Source organism: Dendrobium catenatum, unplaced genomic scaffold (genome assembly GCF_001605985.2).
Source record: "Dendrobium catenatum unplaced genomic scaffold, ASM160598v2 original_scaffold_234600, whole genome shotgun sequence".
NCBI classification, from domain to species: Eukaryota; Viridiplantae; Streptophyta; class Magnoliopsida; order Asparagales; family Orchidaceae; genus Dendrobium; species Dendrobium catenatum.
The window spans coordinates 194320-205395 of NW_021553008.1; the positions used below are offsets into that span (position 1 = coordinate 194320).

Below are 11076 nucleotides of genomic sequence, written 5' to 3' on the forward strand. Positions count from 1 at the left end.
CCTCTTCTTGATGTCTGGGTTTTATACTTATATCTCTGCATATCAAGTGATGAGCAAGCATATGAAATAAACGTGAACTTAGAAGAAACTCCACTAACATTTCAATGTAGAATTTCAGACTTTTTTCCCCAACTTTTCAACAATACTTTTGATTTATAAGAGAAATGTCTTTGAAAAATGCTTGTTCTGTATGTTCATTTCCCATTTCATTATGAGAAAATAAACTAATTTATGTGACAACTCTTAATTCTACGTGAGGGAAACAAAACATAAGCTAAGAATGTCTTGATTTGCTCACACCTTCAGAATATTATACATAAAACCATCCTGAATGTATATAGAATGAAAGATGGCAAATAACATAAATATTTACTAATATGTTCAAAAAATTATACACAAGAAATCAAAGCTAGAATTTACTTACAACATAAATTTAAAAAAATCTGCAAATATTTGTGTTGTTACAGATATAATGACACTTTTTTTATCTATCTTATCAACAGGAGCTCAAATCTAACCTTGAATTAATACGAGAAAAAAATGGAAAAAATAAAAATTTGTACCCAAGCTCACTAATCTAAAATCAAGCTCGCACTCGGTAATTGAAACTAGAATCCTTGTGAACATCCTTACAGAGAATCGATCTAACCTCTAATATTGATCTTGGAGGTTCCAAGTCATTCTCCTGCAATGTGTTGTTTCCAAGCAACTTCTGCATCTGTGATGCAAAAGTTTCATCAAGAACCTGCATCATTCAAATCATAATTTAGTTTCCAAGAAAATAAAATAGTTATCAAAATCATATTTTTGTAATATCAAAGGTTTGTCTAGATTTTGCTTACAGCTACAGTGGCCCTTGAAGCTTTACACAGAGACCTGTTCTCTTTATGATTCTCCAAGAACTTCAGAACATCTTGTCCCAATCTGTCCCAAAGGCATCGACACACAGAAACAAAAACATTTACCTCGAGGACTTTATCAAGGTGATTTATGGTCTCCGTTAGGTGATCTTTCAGGGGTTGCATTCTCTTACGAACATCACTTTCAGCCACAATGCCTTTGGATCCTCGAAGAATTTTCTTAAGATTTGTGGCACTCTGTGCGTGAGTCTAATAACAACAAGTGGATCTACTACTAGTTAGAGAGTTGTGATAATGTTGTTTCTATAGTATTTTTGACATTTAAACAAAAAGAGAAATATAAAGAAAAAAAAAAAAATCAAATAGATTGGAACAAAAAGAAGGGAATGCTTCAATAGGCTTAACTAATAATAATCAATTTACATTTAAACTTAAAGTCATTTTAGTCAATAGTTCTCCGTGGGATGAGGAGCTGTTAGGTAGGCCGATCTACTAAGGTTTCGTTTGGGACGGCTATTTTGTTGCTTCTTAAAGCAACTTTTTAATTAATTGTACTAGAAAGCTGCTTTAAGAAACGGTAAGAAAGTCGTCCCAAACGAAGCCTAAGTTTAAAAAATTTGCTTCATATTTTCAAACCATCTAAATTTAATTTTCACCGTCTTATTTTTAATAGCCGCCAGTTCTATCATCCTTCCAATCTAATAAACATCAACTCTATCTTGTTAGTTTTATAACAAACCCTTAATATTTTTCCATCATTGATAGTTTGTCACACATTAAACTTTGCCCCATCAATCACTTTTTAATTGCTCAATATTGGGATACATAACATTATCTAAGGAGATAAGAAATGTGCTTATAAAAAACAACAGATCAATGGGAGGTTATTCTCATTTACGGTTTATGTTCTTGGCTGCAAATAGTGCAGTATAAATCTTAAGAAATAACATTTAGGTGATTGGTTTAGAAATAACATTCATTTTAAACCAACTTTTTTAGGCTATTTCCTTCACTAAAACCCTGTGAATCAAATGCAAAAAACTTAACTTTGCTGGATTTTAGCTTACTCTATAAGTGTTTCCCTTCACACCAATAGGCATTTTAGAGATATAACTAGTCAATCAAATCATATAACGGTAAAGTGACAGTTTGTATGTACTCACATTCTCTGCAAGTTTTTCCACAACTGCTTGGAGGTAGTTTCTAAACTTGGATCTCACAATTACAGCAATTTCGCTCAGGCGTTCTCCAGCTATCGCACTCCCAGCATCAGGTATGCAAGAACCCCAAGACTTCAACTGCATTTCTAATCTGGGCCTCAATACATCAAGTACTCTTTTCATGGTATTCAGGAGAATTCCAAGCTGTAAGAGTCAAAAGGGGTTAAGTTAACAGAAAGCAATAAAGTAAAAAAGGATAGAATGGATAAGTATGATATGCTTAACTCACCTCTTCAGGAATGTTATAAGGGCAGACCTTTTTACCTTTAGCAAGTTTCTGCACAAACTTGAGGCCTAAGGATTTAGGTGCCATGCTATCCTTCAATGGATTTAGAACATCTGCATACTGTTTTTGCAAAGTCTCAATCATCGCCTTCTCGACATCCGCAATTGCCTTTTAATTTGAAAAAAAAAACAGTTATGAAAATTAACTCATTATCTAAAAAGCAGAAAAAAGAAAGATAGATATAGAGACTTTTGGCATCACAAATCCAACCATACATTTTCTAGAACAAGTATATATTCGGGCCAACGACGCATGATGATTTCATATTCATTCAAGGTCTCCTTTAGGCGATCATAAACTTCATCAATGAAGGGAGTTGTCAAATGCTGAGTTCGAACTCCAGACCATTTCACCTACTCAATGATTAGTAGCCAATTTAGAAAAATATAGAAGAAAGGTTCCCATTTTTTAAATCAGATATTCTACGTTGAAAAAGAAGTTTCCAACGTTACCTTATCTAGTTTGCAGGATTCAAGCAATGCAAGACGCTTATCTTGAATCCCCAAAATAATATATAAGTGAAACAACTCTTTGGCATCGACACCTCCCTTCACAGGACTGCAAAGACAGTAGAATTGTTAGTTTTCTTAGGCTTCGTTTGGGACGGCTTTCTTACTGCTTCTTAAAGCAGCTTTCTAGTAAAAAAATATTAATTTTTGTACTAAAAAGCTGCTTTAAGAAGCAGTAAGAAAGCCGTCCCAAATGAACCCTTAATCATGAAAAACACAACTGTTTCATGCACTGATGCACCAACTAAATTTACCTAATGTTCCAGCTAGCAAGATCCTTCTGAAAATCAGCAGTTGCAATAACAAGATCTGCCACAGGCGGTGAAAGGCCTGTAGGTGGACAAGCTTTAAGAAACGAACGCAATCTTGTACAAAGCTCCACACTGTAGATTGATGCTGATATGTTTGGAAGGTCTATGAAACTGTTTTCCAAGCCAAATCAGATAAAAAAAATGTGGTGAGAGAAATGTGGAGCATGGAGGTAACTGGTGAAAATATGCTTAAGTGTTATAAAACCTCAATTTCACATATTGACAAGAAACCCTTTAGAGTTTAAAATTCCTTTTCACCTAAAATGTGTAGAAGAAATTCCAAATATTCGTTGCCAGGTAAACATTTAACTACTTTATATATTAATGATTTATAATTGTAAAGGAACAAGTTTGTATCGTAAACTTATCTGAACAAGTCCGTTGTCTCTTTCTTAATAGTCATAAAAGATTAATAATATTCATAACAACTCATCTGAACAAGTCCATTGTCTCTTTCCCCTACGCTCCCTAATGGAGAAAGGGGAATGCAAGCAAAGTTTATCCTGGTTGCAATGCCCTTCCGTGCTTCTCCAATTCCCATTTCTAGCTCACAAATATTTATTGATTGCGAACCAGCTATGAAGCCTATAAAAAATGTTGCCCACACCTTAATAACTACCCTTAAAAAAGATTCATCTTTTCATGGAGCCTTAACAACCATAGAGTTTTACTCAGCAGATCCAAATGGAGAAAGGACTTCATTCTCAAAACTTGTTTTAAAGAGAAGGCACTAATTACCCTTCTTACAGTGGTCTTAGCATGAAAAAATGGAACAATTTAAAGAATAATATCCTGAGAGATTATAAATCATTGAACTAGAATCATCCTGTTACCTGGGAAGAATATGATGGTTGTGTATTTCAATATCAGCATTAATTTCTTTGACTATGTTATAGCACAAAGTTTTCATCTTTTGGTAACCGGTAGAGATGCTAACAACATCCACTAAAGTTCCTTCAGTGCTGTTGGCCAAAATCTCATCCGTATCCAGCATGAGCCTCCTTGATCTCTTCTTCACAGCAATCTGAGCATTCAATAGCATATCAATGGCATTTCTACATGAAATAATTTTTACAGAAGCAATAAGGTGCTGCACATTGATGAAATTCTATACCTGAAAATAGCTGCACAGCTTTAATTGAGCTTCAGGAGATAGTATATCGTGAATAAGAGTGTATAGCTTTACAGCTGATGCCAGTGCTGGTGGTGGATTTCCATTTGGAGGCCCGAAGACTTCAGCCATTCCAGACATTGAGGACTCATCCAATGACTTGTAATTCTCAAAAACCAAAGATAGGACCTGGTCAATTTGCTCCCTCATCTCTCCAAGAATGCGATTCTGAAGAAGTATCATATCAGTAATTGTTTTTCAAATAATCATTCTCGATGAAAATGATAAAAGATGAACCAAGAAGAAAATAGCTCATTATCAGTTTATTTTACTTTCCATGTGAACAATATAAGATTCATGACCTGCATGACCATGTGCTGAACTTGCAGTTATGGTTGCAAGTTGAATCATGAATGAGTTTCGCCTGAAAATGATCGTTCAATGAGCTGATTTCTTGGGGTTCTGAACATTTAAGTTTGAATGTGTAATCTGAACCATCTGGTTATTGGCATGAGCTAAGGATCCCCATCTGACTACTAATTGTTCTAGGATGTGTGATGCGGAGCATTTTAATTATAGTATTCCTTAGGAATAGTATATCTACTTTTATTTCTAGAAAGTTCTCATCCTAGCTTATATATAGAATATTGTAGTAGGAAACATTATCAATGAAATATTACTCTTTTTGAAGCTTTTGAAGCTTAGTGTTTGTGTGTTTGTTCCTTGAATTAGAAAACCTTTCAAGCAGGTCCGATGCTTCCGACGATCCACCACATCAATGTGCCTCAGTGCTTCAAGTAGCTGACGAGTCGGGCAACTCATTGCTACCAACTGCACCCAACAGGCATGACGAAGTGGTGCAGTAGTACCGTAGCTTGCAGGAGAAGATGTCCCTGCTAGGTTGAGCTAGACCTGATTTATTCAAATCTACTTGTTCACTATGTCAGTAAGTCGCAGAGCTGAATCCAATCTGATTTGGCCAAGGGTATTATAGCATGCAAGAATGTAACAATACCATTGCAACCTTAAATGAACCCAATTTAACACGATTTAAAATAATTATTGATTGGTTTTTTTTCTTAAGCTTATTATACAAGGATTTGATGAACACGGGCTCTCAATTATAAGAAATTCTCACTGCGATCGGAAGAACAGCAGCAGCTACCACGTTTTGTTATCAACATAATACTTCTAAAGTATTAAGATCAGCACAAGCTCTAGGTTTGTTAGCTTGGATCCAAAAGGGTAGTGTTAAAATCCAAGATGTACCTTGACACTTGATCCCACGGTCAGGATGGGATCTCCTTTCATATTTGGGTGGCTGATTTACGAAGGATTATATTAGGGAAATTATGCATGATTTTGTTATTATTTGTTTCTTTATTAAGATATTCTGTGTAGATCTATAAATACAAATAATTTAGTATAATAAAATTAAAATCTTTTTCTATCTCCAATTCTTTGAATTTAACAGGTAGCGCACATGATAAAAAAGAAGCTCTTATACAATAATCTTTGAATTTGTAGGCAGCTTTCTTACAGAAAAGAATGCAGGTAGAAAACAATAATTTGTTGGCCGCTTTTCTTAGCAAAAAACTAGAAAGAAAACAACAACCAAACGAAGTCGGAATATTGTAAAAAAAAAAATCCTGCGTTCCACTCAACAACAAACATTAGACATACATAAAACTGTATTTGAACCTGTACTAGAAAACGTTAGGCTTCGTTGGATTTCTATTTTGCCGTATGCTTTTGTAGTAGAAAAAAGCTAACTTTAAAAAGCAAAAGATATTTGGATGAAAAAAATAAGGGGGATTTACATACATATCACTTTATTTCATGCTATTTATAAATCTAACACCTAAAAATTTAATATTACATTCTTACCACTCATATAAACTTTTAATATCAAATATATCACTCATATATTTCATTCTTATCACCCATACCACCCTATAAACTTTAATATTTCATTCCATGCACCCATATTTGTCCTATGAGCAAATATGCCAAGTTGATCGGCAATTCACATAAATTAAGTAAAAATTATATCAAATATAAAGATGGATAGGGTTGGGAGTACCTCTTGATGACTTAATCTATTCATGCTGTTGCTCTTCGTTATTACAGGTAGAATCAAATCATGAATGAGCATTAGGCAATCTAATGTAGGGGTTGCCACATCCATCACATAGGAGAGATATCTGACAATTGTTGGAAAATAAGATTATTAGAAGTTATTGGAATAGTAAAATGTTGTTGAATTGATTATTAACTTAGTGAAATATTCCGTAACTTGCTAAAATATGCTATATCACGTTAAAAAAAAATGCACAACGTCCTATTACGATAAGGCAAGTGATCAAAATCATAGCAAATACTGCAAGGAATGTCATCTAATTACCTTAATTTTGTGTAGGCATCTGAAACACCAAAATAAGCTGCAAATTCTGCCAGCAACCATTTCCAAATTCCATGCAGCATCAAATTTCTCTGCTGGAAATGTTGAGCTTTCATTGCAACTTCCATTACAACATCATATGCTACTGTCTCTGCAATTGATCCACACTGCATGTGGAATGTTAGTTCCCTTTATCACAAGGATCAAAATAAAAATAAAATAAAATAAAGATGTTATTTGACATGATAAATAATAAGTTGTTAATACAAAGAGCCTAGAAAAGATGATTGAGGGGTGGTTGTCGGGGGAATGAAATATGATTTCCGCCCAACTATTTAAAGAAATTATACAAAAAAAAAAAAAATGTTAACTCCATGTTGGAAGCAACATAAAATATTCTTTAATAACCCCCCCCTAATAACCTCCAATAAGTTGAAGCATCCAATTCATGGTATGCTAAAGGAAATTACAAATTGGTGAAATTCATTATATTTTTGATAAAAAAAATATTGAATCTTCAGCCTAGTGAAATAATTTATAGAAATCGAGAAAGAGTAAACCACCTTTAGAGTTATAAACTAGAAACCATAAGCAAACATTCATATGGTAGCAAGGAGGCATTTTGGGACACAAGAAAAAAATGTTCTATTATAGACAAGATGTCAATATCAACCCAGAAGTTTTGGTACCTTTTCATTATTCTCATCTGAATTTGATGTGTAGCTCAAGTGTACTTGCATTCGACCCACTAGTACATGTTCAGGTTCAAGATAAATAGGCCACCAGCAACTCTTTTCGCTCTACAAAAAAGAAAAAAGAAAAATCATGTCCTTCGATGATTTCTTACCATCTTAACACAAGCAAAGGATATGGGGACCCTTACAATATCAGAAATACTAGCCACTTGAACTACAACTCTTCCGCATGACTTCCCCTTCGAGTCATACACTTCAACATATAAATCATCTCCAATATTATCAGGGAAGCTGTCAACCCAAATAAATAACACAAAATTAAATGGTCCAAAGCAAAGGAATGTAAGACATAGAAACAGAAAATCATGCCAGGAAAGATATCATAAACATTATCAGTTGAAAATAGCATACATGTATGTGCTTCCCTGATCCAGGATCCATTCGGACTGCTTCCTCGTAAGTTGTACTTTTTAATCTATCAAAACGGCAAGTGTATGCTCTCATAAAAATATAATCAAATCTAGTTAGGTGGCTGCATGGCTTTGCCTAAGAGGCATCTCCAATTAAAAATCCCATTTCAACTTCCAAGAATACAGTGAAATTAAAAAATGTCGTGATTCATCTCCAATTGAACTCCCATTTTGCATCCTCTCTGCTAAGGCCTTCCCACTAATGCCAATATTGGGTGTTATTGTTCACCCGCAAAACCCAATAACCGAAGTTTTGCCGTTCAGCTGGATGCTCGCGATAGCTGATGCCATTCATGCCTTTGGAGTTCGATGGAGAAGCGCTTAGTACAGGCGGTTATTACCTTGAGCTCATTCATATGATGAACGGCTTTGCCGTGCGGGTAACACCAACTTTAAAGAGATCTCTGAAGGCTTTTCTTTGGCTGCTGAGTACTGGCATTATGCAAGCTAGACTGTTTCTTGAGAGGAAGCTACTTAGCAAGGGTAGACATATGTACAAAACCCGACATTACGAAACGATTTCCAATTACTGCAGCAAGAAAAGGTATGCGACTGATATAAACAAATGAAGTAGATTGTATGTTCACCATAGGATAAATTTAGAGCTGAAATACTGCATCTTGAATGGCATGCTGGAGACATTCTGACTTTATGGACTGCAGGAAAGAATTATATTTTTACATAGGATTTGCAAGGAGCACAATAAAATAAAATTTTAAAAGGAAGAAAATGCGAAATTGTTTTTTATTTTTAATGAGAAAGCGCAAAATGATTTAAAATGATTTAAGGTTTTCTAAGAAAACCCAAAATGATTTTTACATTTTGCATTCTTTTAGAAAAGTGCAGAATCTTTTTAAGTTTTCCAGAAAAAACTGAAATGCTTTTTTCAGTTTTTATCCAAGCATATTTGTTTTTATAAATATTTCCGTTTTATTATTTTAAAGTAATTTTTTATTAAAAAAAATTATTTTTTTTATTATAATATTATTAAAAATTATAATTTCAAACATATATATTAAAAATAATGAATAAAAATTTTAAACAATAAATTATTTTAATCAAGTGAATTAATTTAAAATTTATTTTTTTCAATTTAAAGTTAAATAATATTTAATCAATTTATTAATAATTAATTTTTAACGTCTAAAGAACATTATTTTCAATAACCGATAACATAAATATTTATTAAATTAAAATTTCCTATTTTAGTTAAAAATGCAAAAAGCATTTTAAGTTTTTCTTGGAAACATAAAATGGATTTGCTTTTTGAAGAAAAACACAAAACTAATCTTTGAGTTTCTTTGAAACTTAAATCATTTAGGGGTTTCCTAGAAAATGCAAAATTGTTTTAGGTTTTCTTAAAAACCTTCAATTCATTTTGCATTTTCTTATAAATAAAAAATGAATTTGTGTTTTTTTTTTTCTTTTCAAAATTTATCTTAATTAGTTCCACTGTTAATGTAGTCTTTTATATACCTCCTTTTTAAAAAATTTTGCCTAAAGTTAATCTATCAGATAATTGGGATTAAAATGGCCCTATGCCACAAATAATCCCATGGACATTTAACCTTTTTCTCCATACCATGATCACTAGAAAATTATCATAAATGAATGCAAGAACAACCACATATAGCATTAAAAAAAAGAAAGGAAACTCAAAGTTAGGCAACAAGTAACCTTGAATCCTTAATTTTTCCTATGACTTTTTTGGGCTTTGATATGATTCCCTTCGCTAGATAAAGACCAGAAAGATGGCTGTCCGAAGAAGCTCCTCCTCTGACTGTAATAAGAATTTTGCTGCATCTAAGAAAAGTCGAGGAAATTGAATACTAATTGAGAATTAGTATTTTCCATAAGTTGACTTGCAGGAACTTGCAATATAACGAAGAAATATAAATACTCACATAAGCATTAAAGATTAACAAGAACTGTAATTTTAGAGGTGAATCTGTAAAACAATTAATAGAGATCCTACTCACAAGGATTCTCGTGTAAAATGAGAATTGCCTTCTCCCTTTCAATCCAAACATTGAAGTTTTGCATTTTTATGAATATTTTCCCTTAACACTCGAAATACTTTTTGTGGTAATTCACTTCAATTTCCAGTAAAAAAATTATAAAGGTAGAATATGCTGCATATTTATCAGTTTAGACCAGCTTGAAAACTAAAGTTGTAGAAGTAGAAAATCTTAAGCTGCAATTTCAAAGCAAAATAAGAAGTTTACATAATTTCTATAATAAGAACCCAATTTACAATTTATCGCAATCATGATAAAATCTAGAAAGATCAGATCTTACCCGATGCTTTTCGCAGAAGAGCACAATTCATTTCCAAAAAAAGAAGGTGCTTTCCATGCAACCCTCTTGCCCAGGATATGAAGGCATAGTCGAACACATGCATCATATGCCAGTACACAATGCCAGGGGCCTTGTCCCACTTGAAGTAAATTTAGTACAAACAACATCACACCCAACATCAGCCTATATCCCACTATTTGGGGTCAGCTACATACTTTTTTATGAATATTTTAAGGAATCCTAGTAATCTACTCCTCCGTGATACTAATTAAAAATAATTATATTTTTGTTCCAAAATCAGTAGTAAATTTAGTAAACAAATAATTATTTAGTTAGTATCGATGAGGAGTACGGTTAACAAGATTTCCATAAAATTACCAGAAAAAGTATCGAATTTTCCGTAAAATGAATATAAACATCTCATGTAAGTAGTAACCTAGCATGAACTGAGGAAGTCGATTGGTAAAGAACCCCAAACTTTCCAGTTTTTTTGTTAGACCGCTTGAAGAAGCTCCTTCAAAACCAGAAAAATTTATAAGTATTATAGTTGAATTACATGAATATAAGAACACTTCAACAGTGATGACCAAATAACATTATCACTAAACTATGAATGGTTTGTCAGGGAACTGTTTTTCATAATGGGCAAATTCGAAATGTAACTCTCTTGGATTAACAAACTACCAAACTTTGTGATGATTGGAGGACATGAATGTTCTTTTAAGGATGGCCATGACCCCCTCAGCTTGGTCAAATGTCCTTTCCAATAACCCAATCACATTGGTGGTGGCCACCTTGGATGTTGGAGTGTTTTTCCTATACTATACATAAATAATATAAAATGAATAATTCCATAATAACACACAAAAAAAAATATTTAGATTTGAAAATGAGAATAAAGAGGCAAATCACCCA

The 11076-nt window shown here is 33.2% G+C and overlaps 1 protein-coding gene across 1 annotated transcript in view; it reads right to left on the minus strand.

Annotated features, from left to right (window-relative positions):
- Positions 1-467: 467 nt before the first annotated feature.
- Positions 468-11076, minus strand: part of LOC110106944 — a 12703-nt gene continuing 2094 nt past the window's right edge. The window contains exons 5-19 of the mRNA XM_028692578.1: positions 8093-8160; positions 7782-7939; positions 7582-7684; positions 7388-7498; positions 6702-6865; positions 6381-6501; positions 4301-4525; positions 4020-4210; positions 3130-3297; positions 2819-2924; positions 2582-2719; positions 2310-2474; positions 2024-2224; positions 843-1109; positions 468-745 (exon numbers count right to left, since the gene is read on the minus strand). Of these exons, the coding sequence (XP_028548411.1) occupies positions 584-745; positions 843-1109; positions 2024-2224; positions 2310-2474; positions 2582-2719; positions 2819-2924; positions 3130-3297; positions 4020-4210; positions 4301-4525; positions 6381-6501; positions 6702-6865; positions 7388-7498; positions 7582-7684; positions 7782-7939; positions 8093-8160 (2348 nt within the window). The 3' untranslated portion in view covers positions 468-583. The remainder of the gene's footprint in view (positions 746-842; positions 1110-2023; positions 2225-2309; positions 2475-2581; positions 2720-2818; positions 2925-3129; positions 3298-4019; positions 4211-4300; positions 4526-6380; positions 6502-6701; positions 6866-7387; positions 7499-7581; positions 7685-7781; positions 7940-8092; positions 8161-11076) is intronic.